At 38.8% G+C, this 21429-nt stretch overlaps 1 protein-coding gene across 2 annotated transcripts; it reads right to left on the bottom strand.

Annotated features, from left to right (window-relative positions):
* Window positions 1–301: 301 nt before the first annotated feature.
* IFNGR1 (interferon gamma receptor 1) lies at window positions 302–21132 on the bottom strand. Of its 2 annotated transcripts, none has more exons than XM_017530445.2 (7): window positions 20941–21132; window positions 8916–9030; window positions 8164–8330; window positions 6361–6533; window positions 5507–5693; window positions 3084–3208; window positions 302–1379 (listed from the first exon to the last, which is right to left on the bottom strand). In XM_017530445.2, exons 1-7 carry the CDS (start codon window positions 21023–21025, stop codon window positions 777–779), a joined length of 1455 nt encoding a protein of 484 aa, XP_017385934.1. In that variant the 5' UTR covers window positions 21026–21132; the 3' UTR covers window positions 302–776. The 2 variants fall into 2 exon arrangements, with proteins under 2 accessions (XP_017385934.1, XP_017385936.1); XM_017530447.2 differs by lacking the exon at window positions 20941–21132 and adding an exon at window positions 20362–20832.
* Between the last annotated feature and the right edge of the window lie 297 nt (window positions 21133–21429).

The following is a 21429-nucleotide window of genomic DNA, read 5'->3' as shown; positions in this document are numbered from 1 at the left end:
TGGGGAGGAAGGCAGCAAATCACACTGCCACATGTGTTCCTATGCAACAATTTTGCATGTTCTTCACATGTACCCCAAAACTTAAAATACAATAAAATAAATAAATGGGAAAAAAAAAAAAGAAATAAAGACCTATAAGGACAATTTTAAAATATTATTTTTAGTGTTGTCTTAAATACTAAATATGAACAATTATCAAATAATTCTATAGGATTAATGCATGAAAACAAGCAGTGGATATAAAAACATTCTGCTTAACTATGAAAGACTGCCTAAGTGCTTGAATAAATGAATATAAAAATGAGTTTCAAAATTCTTTATTTAAAAATAACTAAAATGTTTCATAAAAAATGTTTCTATTTACATAGTTCATTAATTCTATTAGTTTGAATTAGATTTTAAGTCCAATTTTGAAAAGCTTGCAGAATTTCTTCTGAAAGTAAGCACTTAAATTTACTGTACACATAGAACTTACAAAAACAAATGGTATACCAAGGCAGAGAAAAGAAAAAGAGTAAAGTGGCTACAAAGGTCCCTGGGACATCGCCTGCTCATCTAAGAACCAGGAGTACTGGATACTGTTCACCTGCTAGCCTATCTCGATGTAAAGGTTCATAAGTTACAATGCTTTTTTTGTTAAAAAAAGAAAATGTCTTGCCAAAAGTGAGACTGCCAAACGTCCTCTTTAGACTTTTATCTAAAGTAAGTCACTCTATCTAAAGTAGAAAAACTGTCCCGGAAACTCAGACTTCAAAGTTGGCGCATCTTAGCTGATCTCATGAAAATTCTCTGGAATCTTTTGTTGGTCTATAACCAATCAAGGATTCTTTACCGTTATCATCGACAAGTAGATCCACTAGCACATGTGGTTTATCGTAACCAAAGGAGGTGGGGGCTTTTATTACTGTTATGAGCTCTTGTTCTTCTGTTTTTATTTCAGCTTTCTTACTTGGGGGAAATTCTGAGTCAGATAAGGGGCTATGGGATTCCAGACAGCTGGAATCAGTATCAGAACCATTTCTGGAGTGATCACTATCAGAACAATTTCTGGAGTGATATGAGATTAAAGTGATGCTGCAGGGTTCAGACTGGTTACTACTTAAAACTGAAGAACTCTCTCTCTCTATTGGAGTCAGATGGCTGCCCGGGACCATGTCAGGAATGTCTTCTTCAGTAGTCACCACTTCTGTTATACTAGAAAGTTCTTCTGGATGTTCTTCTTTTCCTGGATTGTCTTCGGTATGCATGTCTGGAACTGGAGACAATGGCTCTTCACAATCCACCTCCTTTTCTAAGAAAAATGGCTGGTATGATGTAATGCGTGACATGTATTTTGATTCAGGTTTTGTCTCTGTAGTGGCACTTCTTACCACAGAGATCTATGGGGAGAAAAATGGATTGATTAAAGATAAAACACTGTTAGGCTTAAGTGCCTACCCTCGAAAAAACAAAGGTCTAAAGGTAATGGACCACCAAACGGCACATGTAGGGTAACAGGTGAACAGATAGTTGCCTTTTCTTTTTAATGAAAGATACTACAGTAAGATTAAAAACCAAGTTTTCAGATTTTTAAAAAGCCACCTGATAACTTATTAATATATGTTGCTTTCTGTACATTACCATGATGGTTAATATTGCGTGTCAACTTGATTGGACTGAAGTATACAAAATACTGATCCTGGGTATGTCTGTGAGGATTTTGCCAAAGGAGATTAACACTGGAATCTGTGCGCTGGGAAAAGCAGGCCCACCCTTAATCTGGATGTGCACAATCTAATCAGCTGCCAGTGTGGCTAGAATATAAGCAGGCAGAAAAATGTGAAAGGAGAGACTGGCCTGGCCTCCCAGCCTACATCTTTCTTCCATGTGGGATGCTTCCTGCCCTCCAACTTCAGAGTCCAAGTTCTTCAGTTTTGGAGCTCGGACTGGCTCTCCTTGCTCCTCAGCCTGCAGATGGCCTATTGTGGGACCTTTGATTGTGTGAGTTAATACTAAATGAACTCCCCTTTAAATATATATATATAGTTCTGTCCCTCTAGGAAACCCTAATTCAATTACCTTCCACATGTATGCATATCATTTTTGCAAAGTTAGCACATCTACTTAATATTCTCATTACTTGCCTTCATCATTATAATTTTGAGTGGCTCATATTTCTTCATACTGATAATTTCTCTAATAGCAGATGTTGAAATGTTTCCAATTCTTTCTAGCTATAAAGCATGTTAAATATCCTGCACATCTTTTTATTTATGAAATTCTTTCCTTACAGTACATTTTTAAGAGTGAAGTAACTACCTCAAAGCAATGGCATGTTTAGGGCACTATTCCACTGAATACCCAGTGTGCTTTTCCTTTTACCAGGGCTAGATTATTTTTCACCACATTTACCCATTACTGCTGGTACTACTGGATATCCAGGTTTCTTTTTCTTTTTCTAGTGTGTGTAAAATGGCATACGGCAAGGTTGCTTTGTGCTTAAGGATAAAATATTACAATTCATTTGTGAGTTGACCACTAACTGTTGATAGTTCTTATCCACTTTACTTAAAGACAGTTTTTTTAATAGCAAATTTTAATGTGCCCTTTGAGCATCACAGATATTATTCCTGTCATATTTCATTCAAATAGATACTATTTTGTTATCTTTGGCTCTGGACCTTTCCACATTCTGTCCCTTAGTGCCTGAATAAACTCCTCTTGTATGTCACTCAAGACTGCTCAGACATTGCCTCTGGAAAAACCATGACTAACCCCACCCCCAAAGCTGGACAAAGTCTTCACTGGCTTATGTATAAACTTTTACCTTTGAACCTATCACACTATCTATCCATTGTATAATTATATTTTCTTTCCACTAGACTTTAAGATCTTTAAGAGAAATGTCTCACTGTGTTTTTGCCCTGAGAATTAAAAATACTGCTGCAGAGCAAAAGACACAGTATGTGGTAGACTGACCGATTAATGGCAGGTGACATGCTGCTGAGCATCATTCTACTTTAAAAATATAATTTAAGAAACTATCAAAAAAAGGTTCAAGTGAACCTTTTAATGTATATAATAAAAAAAATTAAATACATTACCAAGGACTTGGGTAATATTATGCTTTTTTCCTTCAATGGATTAATCTTCTTAATATAAAAACAGATCAGTACCAGGGTAAGTACTAGAAATAGTAAAACAGCCACAGCTGGAATCCAAAGAGAACCTTAAAAAAAGGCAAAAATCACAAATTACAATTAAGATGGAATACTGCTATTATCTATCAGAAAGTCTTAGTGCCATTCTTGAATAGATTTACACATTAGTTAATATGACTAGAGTTTTAAAGAACACTGAAGAAAGCAGAAGTTAGAAAATTTGAGTAAAAAATTAGGTATCTGTCTTAGATAGCAATACGATTCTTCCAGCTGTGCAATTCTAGAACTTTCTGGGACTATTCTGCTATGACACAATATAGTTAAAATAGCTTTCCACAGTAATTTCCTTACAGCCCTACATACAGTGTGTTTCCAGGGTTATGCATTTCTTTTAGTTAAAAATGCAAAAAAATAATTTAAAAAAATCTCTCCTTAGAAATAAGCTCTGGCAATGTTTACAGCTCTTAAAATGATTTAGCCCCACTCCTCAGAATTTTCTATTACATTTATTTATTTCACAATTGCAAATACTTATAAAGCTTCACAGATGTACACACACACAGGAATGTTGCACAAGAATAAAGCCCTCTTAATTATAAATCAGACATAAATAATATAAATAGGAAAGATTTGTTTCCAAGCACATACATCTAGAATTACCATTGTGTATTTTGCTCGAATGCTGCTTTTATTTCTGTAGCACAATCTTTAGTTTTTTGTTTTTTTTCCCACAGTCCTCTCTTCCAAATTAACAACACTCTACATATCGTGGCAATGTCTGGCATCCTTTAGGGCATTTTATTATCTTGAATTTTCTAACTGTGGAAGTTACTAGTTAATGAATGCTTCTATTACGCTTACTACAGGATGTGAAAAAAGTTAAATCATTATAATAGTAAAAAAGAAAATAACTATAAAACCAACACTCGTGCTGTGTTAGAAGTCCCACGGGCTGAGCAAGTGCTGGCTGCAAGGCATTGGGGCTGCTGCTCAGGAGCCACCGTGACGCCACCGTGTGGCCAGAGCATCAGTGCAGTTTAGAATTCAGGCTTCAAACAAATCTGGGGCATTTGCATTATTTCAAAGTTTGAGCATTATGAAGGGTTTTATTTTTCCAATAGTATAATGAAAATTAGCATAAAATGCATTGCACTGCTTTAAGTCACCTATTTGAAACCTTCATGTAATGGCCTGAAGTTATTAGCATTAAATTTTAGGTGTCTGTTCTGACACTGCAGCCTATATTTCCATTCTTCAAAAATATACTCATATCATAAAATTTTAGTAAAGTTTTAAACCTATGAAATATAGTCTAAAAAAATCCTAATAAGAAAAAAAAAATATATATATATACCATACACACAAAGATAATCATCAAAGCATGATTTATCATAGTGAAAACTCCTATCTTAAAAGTTCAAAAAATAATAAAACATTGAATAAAAATATAATTTACATAGTGAAATATTCTACAGACATTAATATTAATGAAGTATCTGAAATAAAATGGAAAAATATTTATAACACATGCTTAAAACAATACATAAAATCATATACACTATACAATATGATCACGTCTATGTAGAAAAACTAAAGAAAATACCAAACTGTGAATAATGGGGTATTTTTGCATGATAGAACTACAGATTGTTTTGTTTTCTTCCAGCTTTTCATATTTTATAAATTATCTATAATGAATACTTACATTTCATAACTGCAAAGAAAAATCCAAACTTTTTTAAGGTAACTGACAGCTGAGAGTAATAGTTCTCAAGTTCAAGTTCTAGTGTGTATGTGTGTGTGTCTATATGTATACATATAAATACATATCTCCCCACTCCCACATTAAAAGATGAAATAAAATTATTATAAAATGTTATAAAAATGACCCGTTATCCATTATTCAAACCCATCTATATACTTTTTTGGATATTAATCGCAAGTCTCTGTCCAGTTCATGCCATACAGTTATAATCAGTGAAGGTTCCTGTTCTTCAGTCTTTAAATTACAATCTCCATAAAGAACATTTTAGTGGATTCATAGCATCTTGCTATGCTGAAGTAACAAACTGACTTATAATCCATAATCCTGAAATGTAAACATTTGCATAGTTTTATGTACTTATTATGATTTTTTTCTTTCCTGGGTCAAGGGGCCATCACATGGCTTTCCTAATTGGTTGTTCCACATCTTTTAATGAGTGAGAAATTGCCTTATTTTTAATTTTGAACTTCTCTAAGGGATGGAACTAATAGAACTGAACATTGTTAAAACAGATCTTTTGAAACTGCAAATAAATTTGTTTTCCACATGATCCTATTTTAGTTACTGCTCCCTGTATATTAAGAAAATGGCAAGAACTTACCTTTTATGCTGCTATTGGAAATGGTAACACAAATTTCTTCTGACTTTTCAGTTGTAACACCCCATACATTTAAGACTCCTTCTGCTGAAACACAGTACTGGGAATTCAGTGAGGGCACTGGAACTGTTAACTGGCACTGAATCTCGTTGCAATCATCTTCCATCTTTGTGGATACTTTATACAGGATCTGGATGGAAAAAGAAAACAGTGAAAATGCATAGCTTCTTTTAATCTGCAAAAAAAAAAAAAAAAATTACCCTATTAGTCCCCACCACAACTGCAGAAAACATATACGACTGACGTTGAACATGTCTAAAAATAGCTTTGATACCAAATAAGTCAACTTGTTACTTCAGCATAGCACGATACTATGCATCTGTTCCAATATTCCTTATAAAGACTGTAAATGTAAAAACTCAAATTGCAGGAATGTTTATTGTTAGTTGTTAAACTAACAAATGTTCATTTGTCCTATTCTTAGAGTACCAGGAATTTAGCTGGTGAGAGGCAGAAGTGCTATTATTACTTTACATCACCGCCAATGAGGAAGAAAATCCCCATTTAACAGGTGGAGCAACGGAGGTGTACTGGGAAAAATCCTAGATTCGGGCCATTCCACTTAATGAAGCAAATGAAAACTTAAAATGTATTCACATGGTCAGTGTTAGTGGGTAGCTCCCTATCGTTGTTGCTTTAATACAATCCACATATTTTTTTCTTATCCAAATCTATGCTCTGTGAGTCTTGCTTGAATATTTATAATCATTCTATTTTCATTACACTACAGAAAGAAACAACTTTTACCAGCTACACAAGAATTCCCTTTATGAAAAATCTGAAACAGAAACACATACCTCACTTTCGTTCACTCTCACATAGACATTGTACACAATAATGTAACAGGTAATTTCATCATAATAATCCACTTCCTGCCCTTCTCCATTTACAAAAACTGAAGGGTGAAATATGTCAATCGTGATTTGCTTCTCTTCCTTTCTGATACCCAATTTAGGTGGTTCAATTTTTCCTGGGGAAGGAGGAGGAGGACGTATAATAAGTCCTGGCCTTGGAACTTCATGGTACATTTCATAAAATTACCAGAATCTATAAATCGACCTACTCTTTTTTTGTTCTGGTTGTTCTAAAGCAGAACCACATTTAAACCACTCCACAGATATCTAGAAGATAGACTAAGTGTCCTTAACAAACAAATGTTTCATAAATCTCAGGCAAGAAGTACTGTTGTTTAATCTAAATTGCCTCTTTAGCAGTTTAATTTCATTTCTAGTTGTAAACAAAAATAGTTATAGATTTTGGTTAAAAAGACTTCACATAATATAAACTCTATTAAGTAATTTTTCCTTTATCTTTGCTTTTGTAGATTAAGGACCCTAGTTTCTAAAAAACGTTTCAGAAATGGCATTCGTTATCATCCCTCACCAAAACTCTTTTTACTGTGAAAAATCAGAACTTATTCAATACATATTTATTAGGTCTTTGACGTTTGAGTTTGTTGGTGAACGATTTATCTAGTCTTCACATATTTACTGTGTGCCAGGCAGGTCTGTTTTTACACATCAACATATTCTCAGGGCCCAGTATACTTTCTGGCACATAGTAGGCCCTTGATAAATCTGTATGGAAAAACATCTAACATGCAGATGGTGTGGTAATCAGATGACAAAAGTGTGGACTCTGGGGAAGAAAAGTATTTAAAGACAAAGGAGAGGAACAGCCTGTAGAAGAGATCAAGGAGGCACAATCTGAAAGGCCGCAGCAGAGCAAGGAAGTGAAGCTAAAAGAGAAGGTACCCAAGAGCTAGAAGACCAGGAAGGAGTCAAGTGACTAAAAGTTTCTTTTACCCAGGAGTGAGGGTCTGAGAGCTAAGGTAGGATGTCAAAGTCAGAAAATAGGAACTGGCACTAAAGATTCTGGAGTTTGAGGTGACAGCAAACATCAGGTACACTATGTGAGTGGGATGCTGGAATAATGAAGACCTAAAAATCACGGTGGCTGAAGAGAATAAGGAACTCTACAATTTTTTAATGCATTAAGGTGGTATTCAAACTCCCACAGGCATTAAGAATAAGAGTTAGCTGCCAAAGTCCTCAGTGAATATAACTTAGAAATTAATGACAAAAGATGGGAAGGGAAAGGGTGGTGCAGAGGACAGCTGGGCAGCACAGACCCTTATCTGTATGAAGTGGAAATGTCATATATTTGGCTTAGAAGCAGCAAAGCGATGGCCACCTGTTAGCCCTATTTTGTGGGGCTTGAAAGAAGGGGAGCATACAGGTTGAGTATCCCTTATCCGAAATCTTTGAGATCAGCAGTGTTTTCAGTTTCTGAGTTTTTCTGGATTCTGGAATATCTGAATTATACTTATCAGCTGAACTTTCCAAATCTGAACATCCAAAATGCTCCAGTGAGTATTTCCTTTGAATGCCATGATGGCATTCATAAAGTTTCAGATTTTGGAGCATTCTGGGTTTGCAGACTTGGGATGCTCAGCCTGTACTGACTCCCTAAATTCCTCCAAATCTTTCTTAACATTGCTGTGATAATTTTCAGCAACTGCTAATAAAAGCAAATATATACAGAAGACATGTATAAATATTTTCCTCTTTAAAATTTACATGTGTACACATTCTACTCACCATGTTGGCATACAGTAAATTCTTCTGACTTTGCATAGGCAGATTCTTTTTGTCCAACTCTAGCTTTAACTCTGACCCAAAGAGAATTTAATGGATCATTAACATGGTCAGAAATATTACAATAACGATGAGAAATATTGGTGCAGGCAACAATCCAGTCTCCATAACTAAAAAGAATAAAAAAACACAAAGATAACTTTTATTGTTATCAAATAAACTCAAACCATTTCTGTCTGTGCTTTGCTTTTCATTCACAGCACGGAGCGGGAGAAAGGGCAGAGTAAGAATAGGATGGAGACACTAGAGAAAGTAGGAAGCCCTTACTCTTTAGTTAGAAGTACTACCAATACTTTTTAAACAACTCTGGATTCCCTCAGTATACACGTTAATTATGGGATTAAGCACACTACAAAAACTAACAGTTGTCAAAATTTTTTTCGAAATGTATATTGTTCTACTAAAAAGTACATACACTACAGGAAGATGACATAGTAACTATTAGCTTTATTTGCCATGCTAATCCCAGAAGTTAGTGATATTTCTCTACTTCAATACTGATAGGAAGAGGAAGTAAGAGGCAAGAAATATTTTGCAAAGAATTTGCATCTTTAGCACTTTTGGATATCTACAAGCAGTTCAGGATGTTTTGCCATGTGGGAAGGATGACAAAACAGTAACACAGATGGTTGCCAAACTTGCAGGGACCTAGACAAAAACGGAATAAAATGGATAAATAAAAGACTGACACTCACCCATACATCTTTACCTCTACGGTAAAAACAGGAACCTGTGGCATGATCTGGTACTCCCAATATACGATAGGTTTCATGTTATAGGACTCAATTGTAACATTAGTTGGTGTAGGTACTGTAAGAGATTCAAAAGTAAAATGGACAATTGTAAGAAAGTTACATTCACATTGGAAAACCTTATTATAAGAGGCCACATTAGTCAGATATGCATATTTGAAGAACAGAATTCACCAGGATACCAAAATTATTTAAATCAAGAATAGTTATCTAGAAATTAATTTTATTGAAAAATCTATAGAAGAATTCTGATTCATTTTAAATTATGGAAATATTATTGCAATATAAAAGAAACACAAATACAGCATGAAGCAATACATTCCCATAATAGAAATTTTATAATCAAATGCACTGACTACTGTAACAATAATCTTCAATTCATTTCATCACTAGAATTTTCAATATTTGATAATACAGATTGTATTCAACATTAACATGGTTTGGCTGTGTCCCCATCCAAATCTCAACTTGAATTGTATCTCTCAGGATTCTCATGTGTTGTGGGATGGACCCAGGGGGAGGTAATTGAACCGGGGGCCGGTCTTTCCTGTCCTATTCTCGTGATAGTGAGTAAGTCTCACGAGAGCTGATGAGTTTACTGAGGTTTCCACTTTGCTTCTTCCTCATTTTCTCTTGCCACTGTCATGTAAGAAGTGCCTTTAGCCTCCCACCATGATTCTGGGGCCTCCCCCCGTGATTCTGGGGCCTCCCCCCATGATTCTGGGGCCTCCCCAACCATGTGGAACTGTAAGCACAATTAAACATCTTTTTCTTCCCAGTCTTGGGTATGTCTTTATCAGCAGAATGAAAACAGACTAATAAAGTAAATTAGTACCAGTAAAGTGAGGTGTTGCTAAAAAGATATCAGAAAATGAAAAGCAACTTTGGAACCGGGTAACAGGCAGAGATTGGAACAGTTTGGAGGGCTCAGAAGAACACAGAAAAATGTGGGAAAGTTTGGAACTTCCTAGAGACTTCTTGAATGGCTTTGTGCAAAATGCTGATAGCGATGTGGACAATAAAATCTGGGCTGAGGTGGTATCAGATGGAGATTAGGAACCTGTTGGGAACTGAAGCAAAGGTGGCTCTTGTTATGTTTTAGCAAAGAGTCTGGTGGCATTTTGCCCCTGCCCTAGAGATCTGTGGAACATTGAACTTGAGAGAGATGATTTAGGGCATCTGGTGGAAGAAATTACTAAGCAGCAAAGCATTCAAGAGGTGACTTGGGTGCTGTTAAAGGCATTCAGTTTTATAGAGGAAGCAGAGCATAATGGAAAATTTGTAGCCTGACTATGAATTAGAAAAGAAAAACACATTTTCTGGGGAGAAATTCAAGCTGGCTGCAGAAATGTACATAAGTAGCAAGGAGCCTAATTTTAATCCCCAAGGCCATGGAGAAAATGTCTCCAGGCCATGTCAAAGACCTTCACGGCAGCCCCTCCCATCACAAGCCCAGAGGCCTAGGAGGGAAAAGTGGTTTCCTGGGCCAGGCCCAGGGTCCCTGGGCTGCATGCAGCCTAGGGACTTGGTGTCCTGTGTCCCAGCTGCTCCAGCTGTGGCTTCCGAGGGTGGAAGCCCCAAGCACTGGCAACTTCCACAGGGTGTTGAGCCTGCAGGTACACAGAAGTCAGGAACTGGGGTTTTGGAACCTCTGCTTAGATTTCAGATGAGGTATGGAAACACCTGGATACCTAGGCAAAAGTTTGCTGCAGGGGGCAGGGCCCTCATGGAGAACCTCTGCTAGGCCAGTATGGAAGGGAAATATGGGGTTGGGGCCCCACTTCCAACCCCACACAGAGTCCCCACTGCAGCACTGCCTAGTGGAGCTGTGAGCAGAGGGCCACCATCCTTCCGACTCCGGAATCGTAGATCCACTGACAGCTTTCCTGGAAAAGCCACAGATATTCGACAGAAGCCCATCAAAGCGGCTGAGAGGGCAGCTGTACCCTGCAAAGCCACAGGAGCAGAGCTTCCCAAGATCATGGGCACCCACCTCTTGCATCTGTATAACCTGGATGTGAGACTTGGAGTCAAAGGAGGTCACTTTGAAGCTTTAAGATTTGACTGCCTCACTGGATTTTGGACTTGCATGGGCCCTATAACACCTTTGTTTTGGCCAATTTCTCCCATTTGGAATGGCTGTATTTTGCTCAATAGCTGTACCCCCATTGTATCTAGGAAGTAACTAACTTGCTTTTGATTTTACAGGCTCATAGGCAGAAGGAACTTGCCTTGTCTCAGATGAGACTCTGGACTGTGGACTTCTGGGTTAATGCTGAAATAAGACTTTGGGGGACTGTTGGAAAGCCATGATTGGTTTTGAAATGTGAGGAGATGAGATTTGGAAGGGCCAGGGGCGGCATGATATGGTTTGGTTTTGTGTCCCCACTCAAATCTCAACTTGAATTGTATCTTCCAGAATTCCCCTGTGTTGTGGGAGGGATGAAGGGGGTGGGTAAGTGAATCATGGGGGTTGGTCTTTTCTGTGCTAGTCTTGTGATAGTGAATAAGTCTTACGAGACCTGATGGGTTTATCAGGGGTTTCTGCTTTTGCTTCTTCCTCATTTTTCTCTTGCTACTGCCATGTAAGTAGTGCCCTTTGACCTTGCCATGATTCTGAGGCCTCCCTAGCCAAGTGGAACTGTAAGTCCAATTAAACATCTTTTTCTCCCCAGTCTTGAGTATGTCTTTATCAGCAGAATGAAAACAGACTAATACAAACATCTGCAGAGGAAATGGCTTTGCTAAGGATGGCCAATTTCACTCTAAAATACCACCAACCTCTCAATTCTACACATAATACTATTACACCATCAACTCTTTTTCTATAGTGTAGGAATAGATACCTAGAGATTGAACAAAGAAGCCACACATTCCAGTTTCATCAACATTCTGCTCTCTGGGGCATACAGAGCTTTTTACAAAACATACCCAACATTTCTTCTTGTTACTCTTTTAAACCTTTCAGAAAACATCTGTTGGTAAGACTTGAAAGAGTCATGTAAGATAACAGACAGAAGTTGAAAGAGTCATGTAAGATAACAGACAGAAGTCATTTTAACATCTAATCAGACACTACCAAAATCTAGTTATTAAAAGTAGTCATGGGCCAGGTGCAGCGGCTCACGCCTGTAATCCCAGCACTTGAGGAGGCTGATGTGGGAGGATCTCTTGAACTCATGAGTTGGAGACCCTGTCTCTGCAAATAATTTAAAAATAAGCCAGGTGAGGAAACCTGTGCCTGTAGCTCCAGCTATTTGAGAGGCTGACGAAGATCGCTTGAGCCCAGGAGGTCAAGGCTGCAGTGAGCTGTGACTGTGCCACTGCACTACGTTCTCTTAAAAAAAGGAAAAAAAAAGTAGTCATTTTTCCCCACTGTTCAGTGTAAAACGCTGTCCAACACCCCTTGGAAAACTGAACACACACACCTCTCCCTTCTCCCTTCACTTCTTTATAGATAAACATGAATGTATACAGTTAGCAATGTGACCTCAAATTTATGGTTATTCAATCTTACCTAGCTGGAAGACTCTATTAAACATGATTTACTTATATAATTAAAACAAATAAATGAATGGCAATGTGAACAAGAACAGTGGCTTCCAAACGTACTTTATAAGCATCCTCAAAAATTGTGAGAGAGCCAGAAGTTTATAGTTTTTCAAAGTGCCTTGGATGATAATAATGATGATAATGATTTATATTTACATCAAGCAGACTGCTTAAATAAGAAAAGTACTCCCTGGGTCAAACATTAATAAACTGGGTTCTTTCTTGGCTACACTGCTAAATATTTGAGATTTCCTCATTTGTCAAGTGAGGAAAATCTACCATATTTTCTCTGAAACAAAAATTCCAACATTCAAGACCAAACTGGTATATTGCCTTAACTTACAATTCCTTAACACATATATTATGTTTTCAAAGCAGAACACGGATCAATAGTTATTTAGGTAAATAATATGAACTCATGGACAATTAAATGCTATCATCATTTCTTTTTTCTTTTTGATTATTTTTCCCTTTATCACAGTGGTTCTCTGTAGGAAGTGATTTTGTTGCCCAGGAGACATTAGGCATCAATGTCTGTAGGCATTTTTCGTTCTCAGAACCTGCAGAGGAAGTGGGTGGGGGAGGTACTACTGGCATCTAGAGGGCAGAGGCCAAGGGTGCTAAGTATCCTACAACGCACAGGACAGCCTCCACAACAAAAAATAATATAGCCCCAAATGCCAGCAGTGCCAAGGCTGACGAACCCTGCTTTATATGTTTACAACTTTAGTGTTTCTCTTTAAAAAAAAAAAAAAAAATGTTTAGAAGGAAAAACTAGCTTAACAACAGAATGCTTTATAGTCAACCAGCATATTTCATGATTCCCCTCAAACAAAGGATTAGATTTGGTTATTGCCAAAATAACTAACTTCTATATCATTTACCAAAATGGTGTAACAATTTGGGCCAAAAGGTAGAGATTATGAAGCTGGGAGGGTCTCAAGATTCAAATACTTCATACTACTAATCTGACCTTTTTGTGGCCAGTGACCGGACACCTACAGTTTTTCTCCTTCTGCTTCCAGAAGAGCTACTGAAGGCTGCTGGTACCTGCCATCTCTGGTTCTCTAAGCAACTTCTTGTAGGATGAGCCCAAAAGCACTGTTCTTGCCATTGGCAGCCCTGGCTCTTCTTTGGTTTTGGTAGAGTTCCCATGGCCATTTACAGCAGGGGTTACTGAGGCTTAAGAGGGCCCTTTTTCTATCACATGTTGCATGTTTGAATCTCAACCTCCTGAAACAACCCAAATACTTTACAATCCATGTTTCAGGTAGAAATAAAAGTCACTCCTCTTCACCTGGAATGAATCAACATTAATATCAAATAACAATCATACATACAAACACACCTTTGCAACCAGATAAGAGGGGTACATGAGGCTAAGAAAACTCATAATAAATCTGAGCCTTCCTTCAGAGGCCATTTCTTCATTATAGCATTTTTTGCCTCTTGAGAGGCTGAGAATTTTCAAACCAGGAGGTCCTGGTTTCTTTTTAACAGTTCTTCCCATGATTGAGTGAAGTCTCACATGTTACTATAAGAAGCAAGAAGAAACTAGGTGGTACTTTCAGCACTTCGCTTGGAAACCTCCTGAGCTAGATCACACAGCTCCTCAGACACATTCTCTATTTTTGGTGTCACTGAAGGCTACAATGTCACTAAGCTTTCTGCCACTACGTAGCAAGGACCCCCCTTCCTCTGGTTTCCAAGACTGGAAATCCTTTTAAGGAAATACTTCCTTTTAAGCCCCTCTTTTTAGTTATTTCCAATAGGAATGGCTTTATAACAGTATATACTCAACCTGAAATTCCTGTATTTGAGAAAATGACATGTAGAAGTCAATCTGCATACTAGAATATCAAACAAAATGCATCTGTACTTACGAAGGGGCTACTGAACCACACAATGGAAAACTACAAACAAGAGTAGGCTTGTGCAGAATTAGATTAATTTTTAATGCGAATCTAAGTATGTTTCCCATAATTTAAGTAAAAGCCTGATATGGTTAGACTAGGACAAGGACTTAAATCATAGCTTTCAAAGCAAGACAGACAGGTGGTAGGAGGGAGAGATTTCAATGGTTTATAGCAAAAAGAAATTACTACTAGGTTAAAGGAAAAACATAAATTTTCACCAAAAGATGTAACCTGTGGTTTTTAATGCTACCAGAAGAGAAACTATGTGGTTATTAGACATCTGCCTTTGTTGTCATTGCCAAAATCATATGACAGACATAAGCAGTTTTCTTAAGCTTCAGAATGTTGTAATGTGAGGTTTAAATTGCTATATATTCAGATTAAATTAATTAAGGCTCACAATAAACTTCTAATACATTTACACTATGTAAGTAAAAATATATGTAGAAAGAGCAAAAGAGTATTACTATCTCTGGGGATTAAGAAAAGATCCTACCGGAGTGATTTCATGAAATAAGATAATCTTACAGATTTTCTCATCTCTTGAAAGTGCCGGGATAGACAGTTTTGTGTAACTCATGTTGCTTTTGGAAACGGGCTCAGAATTATTTAGGTATTACATCTGCATACTATCCGGAGTGAAGTTTAGCTATTTTAAAATCTAATTCCCAGAACTCCTCTAGAATTCACAGCTGAGAATTTAAGAAAACCAAATACAGGAAAGAAGAATTTATTTTTCCTAACACTTTAATCACAATGCAGAAAGAAAGGAAGGCCCTGGTTAAAGCCAACTGCTTCCTCAGAAAGCTGATAAGCCAGAAGCAACAGGATACCAAAAGAGAGAGAGAAAGAGACACAGAAAAGACCAGGGAAGATCAGCAGGTGATAGAGCAGTGCCACCGACGGGATGATGGGAATGCCACAAAGGGCCAAAAATAGCAGTTGTGACAGCTATGCAACAAATGTTGGTGAATGTAGGGTGGATGGCAAACTATAGATACCTGCAGAGTATAGTTTGAGGACACTGGCCATCTCCTTTGCATAGATGGGTGAGAGGAACCAGGGCTGCTATCTGTGCTCCACCCTGTAACCACCAAAAGTATCTGTGCCCCTTAAAAAAACACACACACACACAAAAAACCAGCCTAAAGAATTCATCACCCATCTTAACATACAAGTATACAAAGACTGTATGAAAGGTATGTACACCTGTGGTGCAACAGGGCTATGGATTCTGCAGAAATCATCCGACAGCCTGTTCACCAACCTCTTCCATGGGAACAGCACACTGAGAAGCATAAGAAAGTGAGGATGAAGTAAACTGTTGTTCTGCATCTAAGTCCTCTGACACTACAACTCCAAAACAAATGTTCCCAATTAAAGGATCTGGATCTTTTCCAAAAAAACAACTCTCAGAAAAGATCTAACACACATTCACCATGTTAAAGACACAGGGACACGAATGGAGACTGACAGAAAAGTTTCGTCTGCATGGCAAACAGAACCAGCATAAGAAATCCAAACTGAATAAACGAAAAGTACCAAATCAAGGCCTTTGTATTTCTGTCAGGATATATTTGATTACAATCTACCTCCAGAATGGCTTCCATTGCTGATAAAATGGCAATTTTTCTTAATGTTTTCCAACTTTCTCCTTAGCAAGGAGCCACATTCCCCCAGATTTAAGCCACATAAGGACGTTTTGAGAATTCTTGCACATGATGTTTCAAGTGTTCACAGAAATCATCTAATTGGAATTTTTCTTTTTAAAGAGCCAGGCATAACACATAGTGGCCTGCAACAAACTTGTAAGTAACTAACCTCCCCTATATTTTTCCCTCACACCACCACCAACTTGGGGCTTATCTAATAAATATCTGCTCAGCCATTTTTCTGACTTAAAATCTAGGGCTAATTTATTCTTACTTCTATTTATCCAATTTCATCTAGTTGGGTTTGGCTTGGCATTAATTCTGACTGGATCACACCAATCTAGTCCCTGAGAGACATCATTTCTCAACACTAATTCTGTTTTGGACTAACTCATTCTGAATTGAGAAATAGTTTAGAAAATAAAAAAAAAAATGCAGGCCTTTTCGATCTACAAAAACCAAACATTTCTGTCTGTTTTAAGAGATGGAATAATGAGTTTGCTGCTGAGCCTATTTTAAATTTCTCATATTGACCTAGTTATGTTTGATTTTTTAAAAGCCAGCACAATTTCTCACATATGACTAAGGCAATTTAATATTTAAAGATATATTTGTTAAAATAGTAATGTACATTATTGAATGATAATTCCTAATGTATTAAATATTTAGTATAAGACACACAATGTGCTCACCTTTTTAATGCATTTTCTCAGGTAATCATCACATCCATCCCATGAGGGAGACAATACTATCACACATATTTTACCAATAAGAAAACAAAGCCTTAGAAAAGTTATATAATGACTTGACAATATGTAAAGATTTCTTGGTTTTAATTAAGAAAAATGCTTCCAACCTCTTTGTGATCACTTAATAAAATAAGGGGTAAATAACCTCCATATTTAAATTGGAATTGGAGAGGATTATTTTCTGGTGACTTCACAAGCACCTGCTTCAAGTAACATTTCCTGATTTTATTACATTATCTCAATTACATTATGGCCATTAGAAAAGTTGAACAATGTATTAAAATGAATAGTTTCTTAAGAATGCACAAGACTAAAATAGATACCTAGTGTTTTGATTACTGTGCATCAGGATAATCTAAAATAAAGACATCCCTTTAATAAGAAAATTACAAGTAAACCAATTCCTTTCTGTTAGGAATTCATTCTGGCTCAAACCTCATTTTTTGATTCTTTGTTCAATCAAAATTAAACCATTAATTACACTCATCTAGTTTGTAAAGCAACTGCACTATTGGTATGCTGCCAAATTTTGTAAGATAGCTGTTTAAAACTATTATTTTCTCTTCTTTAGGTTTTCACACACACACACACACACACACACACACACACACACACACACACGACAAACACACACACACACACACACAAGACAAAGTCTCGCTCTGTTGCCCAAGCTGGAGTGCAGTGGTGCAATCATGGCTCACTGCAGCCTTGACCTCCTGGGCTCAAGTGATCCTCCGACCTCAGCCTCCCCAGTAGCTATAACTACAGGCACATGCCACCATATAGGGTTAATTTTTGTATTTTTTTTTTTTTGTAGAGATAGGGTTTTGCCATGTTGCCTGGTCGTGAACTCCTGGGCTCAAGTGATCCATTTGCCAATGTGCCAAAATTACAGGTGTGAGCCACTGCCCCCAGCCCATTTTCTTTTATATAGAACTAAAATGTCCTTTCAAAGTCTGTAAGAATCATGAATCAGAATAAAATGAAAAAGAAAATACAATACCCCATTCGATAAATATAATTAAAATATATTATCCTGTGTATTTTGAATCTTTGAAATAACTACAGAATCCAAAAAAAAAAAAAAAAATGAAAAATTTAAACAGTATCCAGAGCATTAGGATACTAAAGTCAGATAATTAGTAGGAGGCATAGCTGATAAACTGTATAAGGTCAGTGAAGAGCCTTCCAGTTGGTGTAAAGTCCAGTCTGGCTCTGCAGCTATTACTCAGCGTGGGACACCAACCTGGATCAAGAAAGCCAGTTCACACTGATTCACTTAAAAATATATATACTACTTTTAAGTGTAAAAGTGCATGAAGAATGAAATACCACTGATTATTAAGTGGCACACATAGATTTTATTTTCACTTAAATATTAATGAAAGCCCATGAATGTAAAACAATACATTCCTAAACACTTGGACTTCCTGGAGACTGACCCTTATATCACCATATTCTCTTGTCTGCTTCCCTGTTGTTACAGGTCCTCTCACCTAAGACTAACTTCGACTATATAGTCAAGTTTCGCAACAGTAAGAATAAGGCTGGGAAGCTAAGCAAGAGCCACAGCATTGTGGGATTCTTCCTACTTTGAGATTTTGTGTTTTAAATTAACTTTACAAGAACAAGGGGCACAATACAATCTAGAGAAATGCACTGAAAAATCTAGAGAAATGTGTTAGAAATGCACTTTAAAAAGAGGGCTCCCTGAAATGAATAGAAAGCAAGGCAGGGGTTCTTATCTCTTCGAGGGGAGTCAGTAAAGGCTTCACAAACGTGACCCCAGTTTTAGGGCCAGAGGTGCAGAGACAAATTTTAAAGTTTCTGCAGAATATAGAAGGCCGCAGTTGATCTTCTCATGGGAGGCAGACAGGCAATCCTCCTCCCAGGGCAGGCTACAGGGACGTGCAAATTGTGCACTCATAGGGGTCACATGCTCAGGAGGGCCCTGTACTCAGAAGGAAGAGCCTGGAACTTGCTGTAACACTATGCCTGAGCTAGCATGATCTCTTTCTCTGCTGACATCCAGCCAGAGGCCTACTGACTCTTCCTTCTAAATGTTCCTTCTAACTGTCCTCTTCTCCATTTAAACTACTTCTAATTGACTCCAACGTAAGCAGCAGATTCCTAATGGGCCTTGTGTCTACCCTAAAACTACTTAATAAGATGACCGGTCTTTCTAAATGGCATATCCGATCCTGCATAAAATCATTTCCCTTTGTAAGATAATCCAATGATGTCAGCATTAGTAATGACCGACTTCTGTGAGGCAGAGTGGGTGTATTATTTTGTTGGCTCAACACCTGTGCTGCTTTCAGGAACACTATTTTGCTTCTTCTGGTAACTCCCTAACCCCACCCTCTACAAGAATGTCCTTCCTATGCAAGCTGACACCTTAACCTAGGTGAGCAAATCTGAGCTTTTCCCTGGGGGAGGCAGCAAGATGTCAAAACCCAGAAGCTGTCAGCATCTATGATTCCTGCCAAGTGTGGAAAGCAGTCAATATCCAGATAGTTAGAAATAAGAAATGGAGAGTCCTAGCAGCAGGTTCCTGGGTTCTAGCTTCTTGAGACGCAGCTGGCATCTCTAATTTCCTGTTTAACTCTGGCTTATCTGAAACAATAAACTCCTCTTTTTGCTTAAGTTGTTAGTAAAGCTAGGTTTCTTGCTAGTACACATAAATGGCAATTCATTATTTGGTTCCTGCCTCTCCACCTAACCTATCTCCCTTTGTAACCTCTCCCTCACACAGTTTACAATAAAACGCTTAATATTCCACGAATTCAACATACTCTATCACACCTCTGCACCTCAGTCTCTGCACCTCTGGTTCCTGGGGTCACCTTTGTGAAGGCTTTACTGACTTCCCTGGAAGAGACAAGCACCCCACCTTGCTTTCCTAAGTTCAAACTCTTACCGCAAAGTACTGCAATTACCAGTATAGATAACTGACTTGATCCTGGCAGAGCGGTCAAGAACTTGGACTCTGGTGCCAAATTGAGCAGCTCCCTCCTGAGTGGCCATGACCTTTCTGCCAGTTGGGCAGATTTCTCCGTAACTCAATTTCTCATCCATAATGAGAGAGACAAATAACGCCTACTCTAGAGGACTGTTGTGAAAACAGAAGCAAAACGTGGACCTTTCAAAGTTCGTATGAATCATGAATCATGATATAATAAAAAACTTAATGGAAAGGTTTACTGATTTCACTGGAGCTCCTAATCACAATTACTCTGCGTTTCAGAAAAGCCATCCCCAACATTTGTTTCCTAGAAAATGTCAATAAGCAGGTGGAAATAAAATGCTCCAAAGAACAAATCTCTACGAAGACCTACTGCCAGAGAAACCTACTAGTGAGTGCTCGCAATCCACCACTTCGAGACCGAGACGTTTAAGACAAGTTACTGCCACTTACTTCTCAGCTGGCGATGGAATGTATACACTTCTACGCTAAGCATCAAGTATTTAAGCCACGAACTGAGAGCGCGAGGTCACTGCTGACCACGACGCTCACTGTCATGCGTCACTTAACGACGGAGATCCGTTCTGAGAAATGGAGAAATGGCCCCTTAGGCAATTTCTTCGGGCAGCAGTGACAAACCCAGATGACACAGCCTAGGACTCTCAGGCCACGAACCTGTACAACCTGCTACTGCACTGAACACTGCAGGTAACTAGCTGCAGCACACTAGTGAGTATCTGCGTTATCTAACCAGAAAAACGGTACGGCAAGAAGACGGTATTATCATCTTATGAGACCACGCTGTCCCGCGTAGACCGGCAACGTCCTTCTGCAGCGCATAACCGTATTTAAAAGTGGATTACAAGAGCCGCAAAAACAAGAGGCGTGATTTGTGGTGGTGGCAACCAGAGGAGAGGCAGGAGAAAGGTAGCCGACGAGTGCAAGCCACGGGGACCCGGTCTCGCGATCCCGCCTCGCGTCCCAGTCACCAGCTCAGGATCCGACGCGGGGGTCCCGAGCGAGGGCGACTGCGGAGAGCCGGGGCGGGGCTTCCCGACTGGGGCGGATCCCGCCGTCCCTCCCGTCCCTCCCGTCCCGACCCGGCCGCAGCCCCGCCGCAGGCGATGGTACCTGAGGACGGCCCTGGATCCGCGGTGCCCAACTCAGCCCTACTCACACCCTGCATGGCAAGGGTCAGGAGAACGAGAAGAGCCATGCTGCTACCGACATACGCCGGGTCCCACCCGGAGCGACGGCGGGCCCGGCGCGGCCCTCCAGCCTCGGCCTCGCGTCACTTCCGTAGCCGGGTCTAGGCCGGCGGAGGCGGGAGGCGGGACCAGGGCGGGGGCGGGGCGAAGTCCGCGAAGCGGCGGGAGGCGGGCTCAGGCGCTGCACCGCGCGGAGAGCAAGGCGCCCAGCTGTCGGGACTTGGGTTTCTGGGTGTGGGAGGGATTGAGTGCAAAGGTTAAGATCTTTCAGCCTGGCACCCCATTCCGCAATTCTTCCAGTTTTTTTCAGTATCCTGGGGTTGCGAAAGTTTGCATCAGGCCACAGCCGAACCACAAAGTTTGTTTTACCATCTTAGACTTCACGTAGGTGTCTTGGAGCCTGACATTTTAA

Source organism: Cebus imitator, unplaced genomic scaffold (assembly GCF_001604975.1).
Source record: "Cebus imitator isolate Cc_AM_T3 unplaced genomic scaffold, Cebus_imitator-1.0 Scaffold65, whole genome shotgun sequence".
Classification (NCBI taxonomy): domain Eukaryota; kingdom Metazoa; phylum Chordata; class Mammalia; order Primates; family Cebidae; genus Cebus; species Cebus imitator.
The sequence above is the reverse complement of the archived record's forward strand: the minus strand, read 5'-3'. Positions and strand labels throughout refer to the sequence as shown.